Source organism: Pongo abelii, chromosome 9 (assembly GCF_028885655.2).
Source record: "Pongo abelii isolate AG06213 chromosome 9, NHGRI_mPonAbe1-v2.0_pri, whole genome shotgun sequence".
Classification (NCBI taxonomy): domain Eukaryota; kingdom Metazoa; phylum Chordata; class Mammalia; order Primates; family Hominidae; genus Pongo; species Pongo abelii.
This window is the reverse complement of record NC_071994.2, coordinates 7,970,130-7,986,278: the sequence shown is the minus strand read 5'-3', so window position 1 is coordinate 7,986,278 and position 16,149 is coordinate 7,970,130. Positions and strand designations below refer to the sequence as shown.

The 16,149-nt window shown below is 55.5% G+C and overlaps 1 protein-coding gene and 1 long non-coding RNA gene across 11 annotated transcripts in view; one reads left to right on the top strand and one right to left on the bottom strand.

The window, feature by feature from the left end:
- Positions 1-288: 288 nt before the first annotated feature.
- LOC103891784 (uncharacterized) lies at positions 289-4,796 on the top strand. Of its 5 annotated transcripts, none has more exons than XR_008511552.2 (4): positions 339-604; positions 2,508-2,599; positions 3,906-4,177; positions 4,553-4,796. It is a non-coding gene; the product is annotated as an uncharacterized LOC103891784 (long non-coding RNA). The 5 variants fall into 5 exon arrangements; XR_008511551.2 differs by having other exon boundaries at positions 356-604; positions 3,428-4,177; XR_008511553.2 differs by lacking the exon at positions 339-604 and adding an exon at positions 614-799 and having other exon boundaries at positions 3,428-4,177.
- A 791-nt stretch (positions 4,797-5,587) lies between these two features.
- Positions 5,588-16,149, bottom strand: part of SPTBN2 (spectrin beta, non-erythrocytic 2) — a 43,922-nt gene continuing 33,360 nt past the window's right edge. For all 6 annotated transcript variants that reach the window (XM_024255322.3, XM_054525571.1, XM_054525573.2 and 3 more), the window contains 17 exons: positions 14,488-14,712; positions 14,121-14,210; positions 13,536-13,796; positions 13,307-13,437; positions 12,873-13,077; positions 11,622-11,996; positions 10,374-10,618; positions 10,140-10,278; positions 9,431-9,515; positions 8,988-9,184; positions 8,504-8,646; positions 8,341-8,416; positions 8,204-8,254; positions 7,761-7,981; positions 7,328-7,501; positions 6,732-6,774; positions 5,588-6,442 (listed from right to left, as the gene is read on the bottom strand). In XM_024255322.3, the coding sequence (XP_024111090.2) occupies positions 6,209-6,442; positions 6,732-6,774; positions 7,328-7,501; positions 7,761-7,981; positions 8,204-8,254; positions 8,341-8,416; positions 8,504-8,646; positions 8,988-9,184; positions 9,431-9,515; positions 10,140-10,278; positions 10,374-10,618; positions 11,622-11,996; positions 12,873-13,077; positions 13,307-13,437; positions 13,536-13,796; positions 14,121-14,210; positions 14,488-14,712 (2,895 nt within the window). In that variant the 3' untranslated portion in view covers positions 5,588-6,208. The remainder of the gene's footprint in view (positions 6,443-6,731; positions 6,775-7,327; positions 7,502-7,760; positions 7,982-8,203; positions 8,255-8,340; positions 8,417-8,503; positions 8,647-8,987; positions 9,185-9,430; positions 9,516-10,139; positions 10,279-10,373; positions 10,619-11,621; positions 11,997-12,872; positions 13,078-13,306; positions 13,438-13,535; positions 13,797-14,120; positions 14,211-14,487; positions 14,713-16,149) is intronic.

Below are 16,149 nucleotides of genomic sequence, written 5' to 3'. Positions count from 1 at the left end.
CCGGGCCGTGCCGTCTGCCGGAGGCCCGGCCCGGCCCGGCCCGACCCGCCCCCGAGCTCCCCACATCACACACACAAGACCCCCTCGCACCTGCGGGTGGCGGCAGCGGCGGCGGCTCCCGCGTCAGACAGAACCCTACAAAATGGCGACGGCCGCTCGAGCCTCGACGCGACCGGGCCCTTTCTCTCGCGCCAGCTCACGCACGCGCGAGTGCGCGCTGCTTCCCTCCCCTTCCCCTCGCGGGAGCCGAGTGACCAATCCCGAGGCTGCATACAAATGACCGCGCAGCACGGGGGCGGGGCCTGTTGGTGGCGGCGCGGCGCCGCGGAGGTCAGCCTACCCCCAGCCCCAGCCAGCCAGTCAGTCACCACCCTGGAAAGGGTCGCTGCTGCTGCGTCAGAGGGGCTCTGAACGCAACCACTGCCTAGAAAAGCGGAGGCCTCGGGGAGTCACTCACCATCACAATGGGTCCTGCTCTTGGGCCCTCTCAGTGGGGCGGGGAGCTAATGACAAAGGGGAATCTCCCAGAGGGCCGTAAAAAGGGGCTTTTGTAGCGGGCTGGCCGGCTTCTGTGGCAGCTTGGGCCAACATTTCAAAAATACAGGTGCGCCACATTTTAAGCAAAACTAGTCATTGTTTTGTAGAGCTTTAAACATTATTTTAAAGTTTGTCATTGCAGACGTGTTATTTATTGGTACGGAAACTGAGAACCAAGGGGCAGAAAGATAACCTGGCAGAACTGGGACAGGCCTAAGAGGCATTGCTACCCAGGCTACGCTTAGTCATGTTTTGTTTGCTCGTGAGTATCCGTGGTCTGGTTCTCTCTCTCTCATTGTGTGTCCATCACAGTCCTGGTCTGTGGTGAGCACACCAAAGGAATACTTGGTGGAGAGGCCCAGCGAGGTCCCTAGTTTTGGGGTGGGACAGGGTCTCCTCGTACACACCAAGCTGGAAGTCTAGGCAACTGTGAGTTTCCCGACTGTCTAGTATTCAAAATTCAGCTGTGGTCCAAGGGCACCTCCTGGCGGTAAAAACAAGCTTAGGCGGGCCGGGTGCGGCGGCTCACGCCTGTAATCCCAGCACTTTGGGAGGCCGAGGCGGGCGGATCACGAGTTCAGGAGTTCCACACCAGCTTGGCCAACATGGTGAAACCCCGTGTCTACTAAAAATACAAAACATACCCGGGCGTGGTGGCGGGCGCCTGTAATCCCAACTACTCGGGAGGCTGAGGCAGGAGAATCGTTGGAACCCGGGAGGCGGAGGTTGCAGTGAGCCGAGATGGCGTCACTGCACTCCAGCCTGGGTGACAGAGCAAGACTCGGTCTCAAAAAAAAAAGAGTTTAGGCTGATTCCCCGCTGTCACCGTCCAACAAAGAGTAGCCTTTTATGGAGATTGATGGTTTGGGTTTATCTCCTAGTAGAGCCTGCCAGGGAGGTTGTCAGCCACCATTCCTCATTGTAGTGGCTCCATAATGGCTTCTCTGATACCATCGGGGACACATTCCCCAGGCTGCCCTCTTCCACCCCAGCTACTTGGTTATGTTCTTTCCTTGAGTTCTTTTTGTTTCTCGGCCATTTCAGAAGAGGCACTGTCCTTCCAATTTTATTTATTTTTATTTTTTATTTAATTTTTTAAAGACAGAGTCTCACTGTGTCGCCGAGGCTGGAGGGCAGTGGTGCGATCTCGGCTTACTGCAACCTCCACCTCCTGCTTTTAAGCCATTTTCCTGCCTCAGCCTCCCCAGTAGCTGGGACTACAGGCGTGCGCTACCACCCCCAGCTAATTTTTGTATTTTTAGTAGAGACGGGGTTTCACCGTGTTGGCCAGGCTGGTGTCAAACTCCTGACCTCAAGCGATCCGCTGGCCTTGGCATCCCAAAGTGTTGGGATTACAGGCGTGAGCCACCTCGCCCGGCCTTTAACTATTACTACTATTATTTTTGAGTCAGGGTGTCACTTTGTTGTCCAGGCTAGAGTGCAGTGGCACCATTATGGCTCACTGTAGCCTCAACCTCCCAGGCCCAAGTGATCTTCCTATCTTAGCCTCTGGAGCAGCTGGGACCACAGGTGTGGACCACCCCATCCAGCTAATTGAAAAAATTTTTTTTGTAGAGATGGGGGTCTCACTGTGTTCTTTTCAGGTTGTAGGCTCCTTTTTTGTTGTTGATTTGTAAGGCTTTTTCATATATTCTAATCTCTTATTGGTCTCAAATGCCATCTCTCATTCCACTAATTATTAAGTCTGTCCATGGTGTCCTTCATCGAACAGAAATCCTTATTTCTTGTGCAATGAAATTAATTTTTATCTTAAAGCTATGCTTTTGAATTTTTTTTTTTTTTTTTTGAGACAGCCTGTTGCCCAGGCTAGAGTGCAGTGGTGTGATCATGGCTCACTGCGGCCTCAACCTCCTGGGCTCAAGCAATCCTTCCATCTCAGCCTCCCAAGTAGCTAGGACTACAGGTGCGTGCCACCATGCCCGGCTAATTGAAAAATTTTTTTTTTGTAGAGATGGAGTTTCGCTGTGTTGCCCAGGCTGGTCTTGAACTTCTGAGTTCCAGTGATCCTCCCATCTTGCCTCCCAAAGTGCTGGGATTACAGGTGAGCCACTGCACCTGGCCTGCTTTTGAACTTTTGTATAAGACGTTCTTTTGTAGCCTCCTTAGTCTCAAGATATTCTCCTACATTTTATTCTATTAACGTTATGTTTTTGTTTTTGTTTTTTGGGGGGATGGAGTTTCACTCTTGTTGTCCAGGCTGGAGTGCAGTGGTGTGATCTGGTCTCACTGCAACCTCCGCCTCCCAGGTTCAGGCCATTCTCCTGCCTCAGCCTCCCGAGTAGCTGGGACTACAGGTGCACGCCACCACACCTGGCTAATTTTTGTATTTTTAGTAGAGACGGGGTTTCACCATATTGGCCAGGCTGGTCTTGAACTGCTGACCTCAGGTGATCTGCCCGCCTTGGCCTCCCAAAGTGCTGGGATCACAGGCGTGAGCCACCGTACCCGACCTATTAACATTATATTTTTTACCTTTTGCATTTAGATCTGGAGCCCATTTACAGCAGTGCTAGCCAATAAAAATGTTAGCTACATATGTAATTTAAAAACTTCCAGCAAACACATTAAAAAAGTAATCAAAATAGTTGAAATTCACTTTAATGATACTTTTGAAACCCAATATATCTAAAATATTATTTCAACACATAATCAATATAAAAATTAAGGTATTTAAAGTTGTCCTTTTCCATGCTTGATACCTGGTGTTTCAGAGTCATGAGACACTTGGTTTGGCTACATCTCAGTAGCCACACATGGCTGGGTGGCTGCTGCTGTGGACAGCATGGACCTAAAGTCCACTCTTGTAGGTGATGTTAAGAATGCAAATATATTTTTCTCTACATAATCCTATTTTTTTTTTTTTTGACAGGGTCTCACTTTATTGCCCAGACTGGAGTGCAATGGCATGATCTCGGCTCACTGTAACCTCTGCTTCCCAGGTTCAAGCAATGCTCCTGCCTCAGCCTCCAAGTAGCTGGGACTACAGGCACGTGCCACTACACCTGGCTAATTTTTGTAGAGATGGGGTTTCACCATGTTGCCCAGGCTGGTCTTGAACTCCTGAGCTCAAGTGACACACTCACCTCGGCTTCCCAAAGTGCTGGGATTATAAGCATGAACCACCATGCCCGGCCAAGTAATCCATTTTTATCTGCCATCTCTGTCCATTGATTTGTGGTGCCTGCATTTACTGTATTTTTGTGTCTAACTTGTCTCATAGCCCTCACCGTCCCATTCCATCCTGTTGTCTTTCCTGGAATGTTTTCTTTCTTCCACTGACAGCTGAAGGTGTTTTCTGACTGAATTCCTGACACTATGCTTCCTCTCTTCTATGTCCTGTTCTTAAGGAATCGTGCCCTGAAGTCCTTCTGCTGACGCATATGCAGATGCTGCTCGGAGCCTTCAGTCTCACCTCTCCGTTCACAATGCCTGCCCCTACTGCGGGGCTGCTTCAATTGGCTGTCCTATTTACACTTACATGTCGCATTAAAATAATCATTTCTCTATTAATTTCTCCATATACATTTCCTTCTAACATTTCCAATTATTGTTTCCCTTCAATTCCCCCAGGCTTGCCACCTTGGAGTGCCAATACCTAGATTCCCTGAGCACCCCCAAGGTATGACTGTCTCTTCAGTGGAGATTTTACAGTTGTATTTGAAGAAAAGATGCCTGTGTAGTGCTGATGGATTCTTCCACTTAGTCCCATGACAGATTGTTCTAGTTACACTATCCACCTGTTGGCTGTGGAACAGTAAATCTACCCATCTTAAGGGGGAAATTATCCTGCAGGCTCTGGTCTACCAGGTCTCGGGTTTGGAGCCCACTCTGGGGCTGTGATGTGCTAGTTCTGGGCCTGCACACACCTGACTCGGTCTTCATCATGACTGATGATAGGCCCTCAGTCAGTGACTAAAGATGGGGCTGCCTTCCTGGAAAAACGGTTGTCTATGTGTATAGAAAACAATGAAAGAACACACTTTTCCTGTTGCAGGCCACCAAGGAGTACCCACTTCCATCAACATCTGGAGACAAACACTGTGCCCTGAAAGCTCCGATTGCCAAACCAGAGACAAAGGAGAAGCCACCCGCTCCTTTCTAATACTTTGTCAGATCCAGAAGGTAGTCTCAGCTGGGCATGGTGGCTCACGCCTGTAATCCCAACAGTTTGAGAGGCCAAGATGAGAGAATCACTTGGGCCCAGGAATTCGAGACCGACCTGGGCAACATAGTGAGACCCCATCTCTACAAAAACCAAACAGACTTAGTCGGGTGTGATGGCATGTGCCTGTGGTTCAGGCTAGTTGGGAGGCTGAGGTGGGAGGATCGCTTGAACCCGGGAGGTGGAGGTTGCAATGGGCTGTGATTGCGCCACTGCAGTCCAGCTTGGCTGACAGAGCGAGACTCTGTCTCAAAAAAAAAAAAAAAAAGAATATATATTATCCTCTGTGTGTGTATTTACACGCTTGGGCTGTAAAGTCACCTCATGGCTTCCCAGAGTGACTTCATTCTGTTGGTCAGTTTATTGGAACCCGCCACTTCTCAGATCCCTGTCTGAGGTCCCTCGATCTACTGGAGAGCAGATGGCAAGTGGGGGCAGTAAGCACCCGCTGTGTGCTCAGCTTTCCACCACTGGGCTGAGCAGTGGCTGCGACTGGCTGGGGCTGTAGCAATGCTTCCCAGTCTTCCAATGTGAAAACGGTTTAGAGATCACAAGTGAAGAAAACTGTGCACCAGGGAAGGAGTCCCTCATTGCTTTTTAACATGAATACTGCTTGTTGACATCATCCCAACCCATGGTGAACTACTTTGGTTTAAAAAGAGGCTTGGCATTGGTCAACCCAGCACACTGGAGGTCACTGTCACAGGGAAATGAGACCGGGTCAGGGAAGCTCTCAGTGTGACACGGCTCTTCAAGAGCTTGGAGGCTGGGGAAACGTGAGATGCAGGAGACCAGAACCAAAGGAGAGGACACAGGCTTGGACAGAGAAGCTGTGGTCAGGAAAGCAAAGACACCCAGAGGCGGTGAGAGAAGCTGAGCTGTTTAATCACCTCCTTGGCCAGACTCAAGGCGGTGGCTGTCCCTGAACAACACACCTTGGAAGCCATTGAGAGCAGCTGGAGATGGAGTGGCAGCTGGAGTTACAGGGTGGGGGTGGGGAGGGAGGGCTCCTGCGCCTCTGACTGTCATCTGGCACTCCTGCCCCCAGGGCCTGCTTCAGCTCTGAGAGGTTCCTGGCTGGTCCGAGGGGTGAGGAACCAGAAGGCAGAAGGCGAGTGCCCTCGAAGTGGCAGGAGAATGACCCTGAGGCAGGGGCAGCCACTCCCCACATGGCCTCTGTTGAGGGTGCAGCACTGTCCACACCGTGGTGAGGGACAGAGGCACGAGGCTGGGGAAAGGGGAGAAGTCGGCGGGGGTGGGAGAGGGGGTTGCCTGGGTCCCACCACCAGTCTGGAATTAAACAGCAGAAGAGAAGGGCTGCCCTTGGGAACACGGACTTGTCCCCAGTGACAGTTCCTGGTGATGGGTTGACCTTGGCAACAGACCCTAGCAGCAGGCAGTTGTCCTGACAAGAGGGCGGTCCCTGTCGACTGTCCCTGGCGGTTTCCTGAACGGAGGGAGGGAATTGGCCTGGGACCTTGCCCCCAACTACTTGTTCTTCTTGAAGAAGCTGAAGCGTTTTTCTCGCTCTCGTTCTCTGCCGTCTTTGCTGCGGAGCACAACAGGCCCCTCAGCCCCGACGGGTGACACTGGGGGCATGGTCATGGCCCGGGTCATGCCCCGGGTGGTGCTGGGCACCACCGGCTCTTCGGGCTCTCCAGAGGCAGAAGACGCAGTGGCAATGGCTGCATTCACCACCCGTAGCCATGAGCTCATCTCTGCCTGTGGATGGAAAGACCCTCAGTCAGCTTCAAGGACACTGTGCTGGGGTGGCCGCGGTGGACAGCAGGGAAGTGTAAGAGGAGGAGGCAGAAAGTGAGCTGTTTCATGCTATTGGGAGAATGCGGCCGGCTTAGACAGGGAGTGCGGCCTGGTGCGGCCGTCACACACATCCAGTCTTACCACAAAGGACAAGACCAGGAAAAAGAGGGAGGACGGGGAAGGAAGGGGAGTCTGCAGCTGGAAGCTTCTGGAATGGCACGGACAGAGAGGAACACAAAGGACAGCTCACCTCATCCTTGGCCTGGAATAAATATTCTTTTCCATCCTGTAAGCTGTTGGGAGAGAGAGGCCACAGGGCAGAGCTGAGAATCCGGATCTGCCGGGTAGCTGCTGGTGAGAGCGTAATCATGACCCAACACCGGGCTGGGACATCTGGCTGCAGCCCTCGGAGCCGGACCAGACACGCTCTGCACATTCTTCAGCCTCCCCAGACTGTGCAGAAGCACATCCTTTCTGACTGGCCGCAGAGGCAGGGGGAGCTCACTTCCACCCCAGCCCGGGCCTCCTGCTCCGGCTGCCTGCTGGCAGGCAGGGACAGGCCCCTGGAGGTGTTGCCAGATCCCTGCCTTTGGATTTCCCACCCTGGGTAATTTTTCACCTTCACATTGGCAGCCATCAGGCCTGGGTCTTGGTTCTCCTGCTCCCCTTGGTGTGGAGACAACCAGAATCCCCGCCTCCCTCATCTACACTATCCCCAAGTGGCTGGCCTGGTTACTCCACTCAGGCTCTTTGCAGGAACTCCCCTCCCTCTGGACCTGACTCATGGCTCACCTGTGTCACTCCCAACTCTCCTCCCATCCCGAGAGCACTGTTCCCTGTTCCTACCCCAGCTTGAAGACATGTTTGCGCTTTCGGTAATCAAAGGCGACGCTGCCCTGGGCCCTGGCCAGGCTGACAGGCACTTCTCCATGGTATGGCACTCCCGCGCTGGCTGCCTTGGCATCCTTGTAAAAGCCGAGGCTCCCACGCCGCAGGACACAGTACACGTTCTGCCAGGACCTGCGAGGGACGAGGTGCTGACTGGCCGGCCTCAGTGGCGCCTGCAACCCGGAGCCCTCTTGGGTGTTCTAGGACTTCCAGTTCTGCTCCCATCTTTAGGCCACGGTCTTCACACCCTCTGGTCCTCCCCTGAGGCCCCGCTCTGGTCCCAAGTCCTACCCTTTGCCCAGAAGATGTACTCTAAAGGGCATCCCTCCCTCTATCTGGGCACAGGCTCTGGGGAAGTGCCCTCTGAGGGCAGGCTCCAGAGAGGCTGTACCTGTTGGCAGCCTTCTTCCCGAAGGCCTCCATCTCCTGCTTGCGGCACAGCATCCCCTCCATCTGCTCCTGGGCAGATGGCTCCGGGCCTCGAGGCGGCAGGGTGGCAGCATGGGCTGACTCGGTGGACCTGCTCTGGGGCATTGCAGATGGGGCCGGGCCCCGAGTCCGGGTCTGCCTCTCTCCCCGGGGCCCATTGGCTTCGTCCCCTGAGCCAGGTCCCTGGCGGGGAATCAGTGTCAAGTGTCAAAGGATGAGATGGGAGATCCCTAACCTGGGTGCCAGGAAGCTCCGTGTCCAGGAGTTGGTCTTCCTGTCCCCAGGCTGCCTGTGAGCCTCTGCCCTCTCCCATCCTATCCCCAGTACTCCCCCACCCGCACTCGCCACCCCTTCTGGACCCTTCGCCTCACAGTTATCAACACCCACACTTGCAGGGGAACTCACCGGCCCTTCGGGGAAGCTGCTGTGCTCCAGTCTCTGTTGTCCCAGCAGGGGCTGCAAGGACAAGAATCTGTAAAAGGCTGTGCGGGGAGTGGAGGGGCTATGACTCCGATGGGGCCACGGAGGGACAGTGGGGTCACCTGTGAGGGCTCTCCATCTGTGCAGACTCCATTAACACTGGGTGCTTGTGTGGATGGTGGTGGCCGTGGCTGGGTTCTGGGATAACCAAAGGCAACACAGAATCATTAGTCCCTGGGTGGCCTGGGCTCAGCCTCCTCCTACCCCAGGCGTCCTGGCTCTCACCCGTCCCAGGTGGTGTCAGAAGCTGTCCGGCCGCCCACCAGGTCCCCTGGAGGCACACTGGCTGTGGGTTCGGGAGCAGGCGGCTGTTTCCTCCGCTCCTCCTCCTCCCTCTTTCTCTTTCGCTCCTTCTCCCGCTCCTCTAGCTGTCAAAAAATGCTGCATTCAGCGTGTAGAAGGTCGCGTGTAAGAGGGCCAGGGAAACAGGGAGAGCTGAAATGTCTCAACTCTAATTTGATGAAATATGATAAAAGGAGAACAGAATTTGAGAAGACGGTGGGGACAAGAAACAAAGCGGGAGAAGGTGTCTCGGCATCACCCAGGGGAACTGACACCTCCTAAGGGTGTGGTGACAACGGCACTCTCAGCTCACATCTGGGGGCCACTGGTGCAGTGAGAAGAGAGAAGACATGTCTTCTCCAAGCAGAAGCAAGCAGAGGTCGGGGGAGCAGGTTGGGGTGGGCATCTGGGGTCCTGTGTCCCTCACCGCAGTAAGCTTCTCCAGCGCACAGAATCGCTCCTCCCAGGCCACTGCTGACTTCTGGAAGGCCTCGTGCCGCTTGATGAGGCTCTCAACTTCGTCGACCGTGCAACCCAGCTCAGCGCTGCGCACCAGCGGCTCCTGGCTGCAGAGCCAGGCCTCTGCCATCCCTGCATCTCTTCCAAACACGAGCACCTCCAAAACTGGCAGGATCGGGGGTTGCAGGAAGATGGTGGGTCAGAGTGGCTACTGGCAGGGCACAGTGGCCATGGCAACCTCAAGAACGGGGACACAGAGAAAGCCACTGCCCCAGAGCTGTGCCAGGCAGCGCCAAGGTTGGGCATCGTGAGTTTCACACCCAGGGTTCCTAGTCTCACCTACTCTGGAAACCACAGGGTGCAGGATGCCCCCCACTCCCCACAGGGCCTGGAGCCCCCTTGGCAGCTCACCCAGCTGAAGCCAGTCCATCTTCTCCTGCCACTTTTCAGCTGTCTCCTGGCGCCGTGCCTGCAGCTGAGACATCTTCTCTGAGATCTGGCGGGAGGCAGAGATATGAGTTAGCACCAGGATGTGAGGTCTTTCCAGGACCCCTGGGGAGTCACCCAGGGGTAGAGGTGATTTCTTTCTTTCTTTTTTTTTTTTTTTGAGACGGAGTTTCGCTCTTATTGCCCAGGCTGGAGTGCAGTGGCGCAATCTCAGCTCACTGCAACCTCCACCTCCCAGGTTCAAGCAATTCTCCTGCCTCAGCCTCCAAGTAGCTGGGATTACAGGTGCCCGCCACCACACCCGGCTAATTTTTGTGTTTTTAGTGGAAATGGGGTTTCACCATGTTTCATCACAGCCCAGCCACACAACCCATGGAGGCCAGGCTGGTCTCGAACTTGTGACCTCAGGTAATCTGCCCGCCTGGGCCTCCCAAAGTGCTGGGATTACAGGCATGAGCCACCATGCCTGGCCCAGGACCAGTGATTTCTCATGTCAAGAGGCAGACAGTTCTGGGGAGAGATTTCCAGAATGCGAGAAACCTGTGAATGGCATTGAGGGGTGAGAATGAAAGGTTTCTTGCAAAGAGAGAATGAGAGGAAGCAGAAAGCCGCCAAGAAGTCAGCGTTCAGCACTGCACAGTGAGGATGGCCTGGTCACTCAGGCCTCACCCACCTCCTCGGCTGCATAGTGGCTCCTGGCCAGCAGCTCCTTCCCCATGTCGACGCACGAGGAGAAGCGGTCTGCCCGGGCCTCTATCTCTGCCTTGATGCCTTGCTGGTTCTTGATGACTAGATCCGCGGAGGACACATCCCTGGGGGGAGGCAGAAACAGCATCACCTGCTGCCCACAGCCCCATCACAGCCCAGCCATACAACCCGTGGAAGCCCCGGGCCCTGAGATTCTCACCGGGGACGTTCCTGGGCATCCATCTGCAGGTTGACCTCATCCATCCAGAGCATCAGTTCCCGGACAGCCTTGAAGAAGCGGAACTTGTCCGTGGTGTCCAGCAGCAGCTGCCGGCGGGCGGCAGAGCTTCCCTGAAGCTGAGCCCAGGCCTCAGCCACAGCCTGCATGTGGCGGCCGATCTCCTCAGCCTTGTCTCCAGCGTAGGCCTTTTGGAGCCGGTGGCCGTCGTCCTGCACCTGCTGGACCTGCGGGGCCCCGGGTCAGAGTCAGGCAGAGCGGGGGACTCCAAGGAGCCGCAGCCTGCCTCAGTCCTGGCTGCCACTCTCACCTCCTGCCTGTCTCACAGCCAAAGAAGCAGGGGGAGGAGCCAGGGAGTCGGGGTGCTGGGAAAGATGAAGGCAGGGACCTGGCCACACTCTGCCCTGTTGGGTCTCATCTGGACACCTGGGCTTAACTGGGGGAGGATGTGGAAAAGAGCCATTGGCCAGTTGAACTTTCAGAGAGGCCTGTCTAGGATGTGATAGACCTTGGAGATTGCTAGAACGAGATACTTAGCCTGAAAAGGGGATTCAGGCAGGGGCTGATGGGTTTTAGTGGTTGAAGGAAGGATCCATGCTTATTGAGTGTGGGCCTAGAGCTCAAGCCTGGGAAGCACCAACAGGCAGATTTAGCTCAGCATGAAGAGTCTCCTGGCCACTGGCAACCCCTGAAGACATCATGGGCTCTCAAGGGGGCTTGTCATCAAAAGTGTGAATGCAGTGGCTAGATGTCCCCTGCCAGAGATGTTTTCTTTCTTTTTGAGACGGAGTTTCGCTCTTGTTGCCCAGGCTGGAGTGCAGTGGTATGATCTCAGCTCACTGCAACCTCCAGCTCCCGGGTTCAAGTGATTCTCCTGCCTCAGCCTCCTGAGTAGCTAGGATTACAGGCATGCGCCACCACACCTGGCTAATTTTGTATTTTTAGTAGAGAAGGGGTTTCTCCATGTTGGTCAGGCTGGTCTTGAACTTCCAATCTCAGGTGATCTGCCCTCCTCAGCCTCCCAAAGTGCTGGGATTATAGGCGAGAGCCACCGCGCCCGGCCAAACAGAGATGTTTTCTTGGAGCAATTTTCTCATCTTGAAATGGCCCTCCAAAGGGTGCCATCCTCCCAGCATTTCTGAGCTCTGCCCTAGCTCCTGGGAACTCTCCCCGGCATTTCCCCCATAGCCTCCTCTGAGCCTCCCCCACCTCCTGATGCTTGGGTCAGACCTGGGGGCTGAGGGCCTGAATGTCGTGCTCGTAGGCACAGTGTCGGCGCTGCAGGGCCTCGGCAGCGTTGAGGTCGCGGCCAGTCCCGTCTGGAAGCTGCTGCTGCTTGTGCTGCACCCGTGCCAGGGCTTGGCGTGCCCCGTGCAGGAAGCGCTGCAGCTCGTACGCCGCGGCCAGCACCTGACCCCGTGTGTCCAGCAGCTCAAGCAGGTCAGCCCAGGCCTCGTTGAGACTGTCCTTCCACTCGGCCACGGTGGCCCGTGCGGCATGGCCCCCAGCAATGAGCCCATTGGCCAGCGCGTTGGCGCTATCTACGCGCTCCTGACCGATGGTGCTTGTGTCCCGGGAGAACTCTCGGAATTTGTCTCGGAGCATCTGGTAGAGGAAGCAGATGGACAGACCATGCCGTGACGCTGGGGGATGTGGTCCCTGCCTGATGGAGTGAGTCCTCCACTCCAAACTCAGAACCCACCTCTCCCCTCTGGCCATGGGGGCCGGGACAGGTTTCTTCCCCGTGGTTAAGGAGCAGGTGCAGCCGCTTCCCACTGACCCTGTATTTGACAGACTCCCTCCACCCCCAGCAAAGGCATTTTGAGGTGCTTGGGACCCTTAGACCTCAGGCAAGGATACCCTAACTATGGTCCATATTTCTGTACAACTGAGGGTCCAAGCCCCCAAACTGTGGAGGGGATCATACTCCATTTTGTTGAATTCTGTTGAAAAGTATGAGTGATAATTTCCTATTTGCCCTTGTCTCAGCTCAGCGTCATGTCCCCTTTCTGCACAATTCTTCAAATTGTGTGTGTGTGTATATATTTAGAGATGATGGGGTCTTGCTCTGGAGTGCACTGGCGCAATCACTGCAGTGTCGACCTCCCAGGCTCAAGAGATCCTCCCACCTCAGCCTCCTGAGTAGTTGGGCCTACAGGCATGCACTGCCGTGCCTGGCTAATAAAATAAAAGATTTTTTTTGTAGAGATGAGGGTCTCACTATGTCACCCAGGCTGGTCTTGAACTCCTGGACTCAAGCAATCTTCCCATCTCAACCTCCCAAGGTGCTAGGATTACAGGTGTGAGCCTACGCCCGGCCTCTTCAAATCATATACCTCAAAACCAGGAGGACGGTGCCTGCTCAGCCTGGTCTTGCCCCTTGGCTCCCCAGTGCTCTGCCTGGGACGAGGTCCTAGTCTCCCTGTGGGTCCTCCACTCTTCCCACGGCTGATCTGAGCTGGGTGCCCTCCCTACACTCACAGTCACATGCTCGTAGTCCTGGCCCAGCTCATGGGAGGCCGCCACCACCTCACGCTCCTGGATCCACTGCTCCAGGTCATCCAGCTCGCGGCGGAGCTGGCACAGCCGCAGGTGCTCCTGCAGGCGCTCCCGCCGCTCTCCCGCCAGCTCCTTCAGGCCGGCATACAGCTTGTCCACCTGGGCTTGGCGGATGGATATCCGAGTGCTGCAGGAAGAGTGCGGGAGGCACTGTGGGACTTAGGGGTGTAGCTCTGACCTCCGGCCTGTTCTGTGGAGCCCTGTCCCTCTGAGTCTCCCAACAGCTTGCCCACCCTGCCTTCCAGCTTTCTAGAAGGCTCCGTGCACACAGCACTGAAGGCTCCACATTCCCTGCACCTTCCTGTTCCTGCAGCCGGCTCCTCCCCCAGGCTGAGCCGGGCTGCCGCTGCACCCACCTCTCTGGGTGCTCGTGGTCGATCATGTCCTGGCTGCTGGCCGCCAGCTGGTGGATGGTCTGCGCGTAGTCGGCCAGGGCTTGCTCCAGCACCTGGTGCTTCTTCACCTCTGCCTGGGCACTCAGCTCATCCTGGGGGAAGGGACGGTGGGAGGGGACAGTGGCATCAAGCAGCAGGTCGGGGGAAGGCAGAACTGGCCACATACACTGGGCTCTGTCCCGGCCCTCACCTTGGCCTTCTCCTGGCCCATCATGTGTAACTCCTGCTCCCCCATCCAAGCCTCCGCTTCGGCGGCATCGCGGTAGAACTGCTGGGCTCGCAGGGCCTCCTCCAGTCGCTTCCCTCGAAGTTCCAGCTCGTGGCCCAGGCGTTTCCACATTTCCTGCAGCTCAGCCAGCTCTGGGCCTGCTGCTGCTGCACCTAGAGCACGCTGCCGCTCCCTCAGGTCCGCGATCCGGGGCTCATGGCCCTGAATCTCCTTCTGCAGGGTCTGCCCACAGCACAGAAGAGCAAATGCTGAAAGGCCTGCCCCAGCCCCACGTGCTCCCGGAGACCACCCTTCACCCCTGTGCCTCTCTCCTTCCTGGGCCCTCTGCTCCCTCTCCTAGCCTGGGGGTGCGATGGTAACACCCGTCAGCCCCCCAGCCCCCACTATCTCCCACTGAGAGGACCCACCCTCCCGAGGTGAGGAAAGACAGCCACTGAAGTCCAGGGTTACACTCAGCATCGAGGGGGGCCTGGTCTTAAGAAAAAACACGTCCAAGTCTGGGGAGCCTCCTGGGAACTTCTCTTTTGCCTTCAGCCTCTGCCTCACCTGGTTTTTCTTCATGAGAAGCTGGACACTGGGCAGGTCCTTGCCATGCTCCATGGAGCTGGCCATGGGCAGCCGCTCTGTCACCCACAACTGGAAGAGGAAGAGGGGGTCAGTGGAGGCCCAGAGGGCAAGGCGAGCACCAGGGACTGATTACTGGGAGTGGGGACACCTGGGGCTACTGCCTTGTGTGTGGGGAACGGTCATCTCTGGTTCTGGGAGGCATCTCCAAGTCTCCCTATAGGGGAGATGGTCAATGCCAAAGAGAAGAGGGAACAGAGCCCTGCTGGCATCTCCCTGGCATCCAGGAGGGAGGCTGGAGAGCCACGTGGTTGGGGGCAGCTTGCCCTCCTTGGCCCCAGTGACTCACAATCTCATCTTCCACATCCCGGTGGAACTGGTGCTGCTCGCGAGAAGCCTGCAGGCGCCGGCAGCGTTCCCGCATGGGCTGGCACAAGGCCCTGAACTTCTCCTCCACAGCCCTCGAGGTTCTCTCCACCTCCCCTGCACCCTGGTCCTCCTGGGCCAGCGCTTTGGCCTGGGCCTGGATTGCCTCCACCTCCTTCTCTCTCACAGCCATCTCCCATTCCAGCATCTGCAAACCGCCAGGAGGAAGGACATGTTAGCTCTGCATTTCCGCCTTCACGCCCAGCAGAGACACCAACCAGTCTCTATCCAGCCCACTGTGGCTGCTCATCACCACAGCTCACCCGGGGAGAGCATCCCCTCACGGGCTGGATCAGTGGATCTCGAAATTTATATGCACAAGAATCCAAGGGCAGGGGTTGAAAAAATCCCTATTGGGTACTGTGCTCACTACATGGGTGATGGGTTCAATTATACGCCAAACTTCAGCATCACACAATATAACCTTATAACCAACCTGCACCCACATCCGCGAATCTAAAAGATTGAAATTAAAAAATCCAGGGTAGTGTGATAACTGTGCCCATTATCAATTCATTGTCTCTCCATCCCCAATCCATCGTGGCCCTGCTTCGAGACACTGGAACTGGCCCCTGGAAACATTCCTCCTTTGCCACCGGGCACAATCTAGGACTTGTCAGCAGAGGGCGCTGGAGGGACACCACAATGCCTAGCAGATGAGGGGCATTCCACGGTTCCAAGGTGCTTTTCCTCCTCCTACAGCAAAACTGTCCACAGTGCGCAAGAGATCCGGTGGCTCTTACTCTCTGGCAAGTTTTGCTGCACTCCAGTGGCCACTTCCTGCTGGCCAGCCTTGGCTTGCTGGCTTCAGACATGCTCTGGCCTGTGATACCCCAGCAAATTTCCAGGCCATTCAGTGGGCCTGTGCCCTCTCCAAGGAGGTCTGAGACTCAGCCATCTTGCTCCTGCCTGGGGGACTCCTCGACCCCAGAGGTGTCAGCTGCTCCCTACACTTCCCATTCTGCATTCTTTAGAGCGGGACCAGCAAGTCCAGCCCACTGCCTAGCCTTATAAAGTTTTTATTGGACCACAGCCGCACCCCTTTTTAAAAAAATGTTTGAGGCGAGTCTCGCTCTGCCACCCAGGCCGGAGTGCAGTGGCACGATCACAGCCCACCGCAGCCTCGACTTTCCAGGCTCAAACAATCTTCTCACTTCAGCCTCCTGAGTAGCTGGGACTACACGCACACACCACCACCACGCCCAGCTAATTTTTGTATTTTTTTTGTAGAGATGGGGTTTTGCCATGTTGCCCAGGCAGGTCTCAAACTCCTGGACTCAAGTGATCCGCCCACCTCGGCCTCCCAAAGTGTTGGGATTACAAGTGTGAGCCACCACACCTGGCCATACCCCTTATTTTACATATAATCTGCAGCTGCTTTTACCTTACAAGGGCAGAGTTGAAGGGCTGTGACATAGACTTTATGACCCATGAAGCCCCAAATATTTACTATCTGGCGCTTTACTGAAAAAAGTTTTCTGACCCCTGCTGTAGAGTTCTCTTTACCACCTTTTACTAATTTATACTTCTTTTTTTTTTTTTGAGACAGAGTCTTGCTCTATTGCCCAGGCTGGAGTGCAATGGC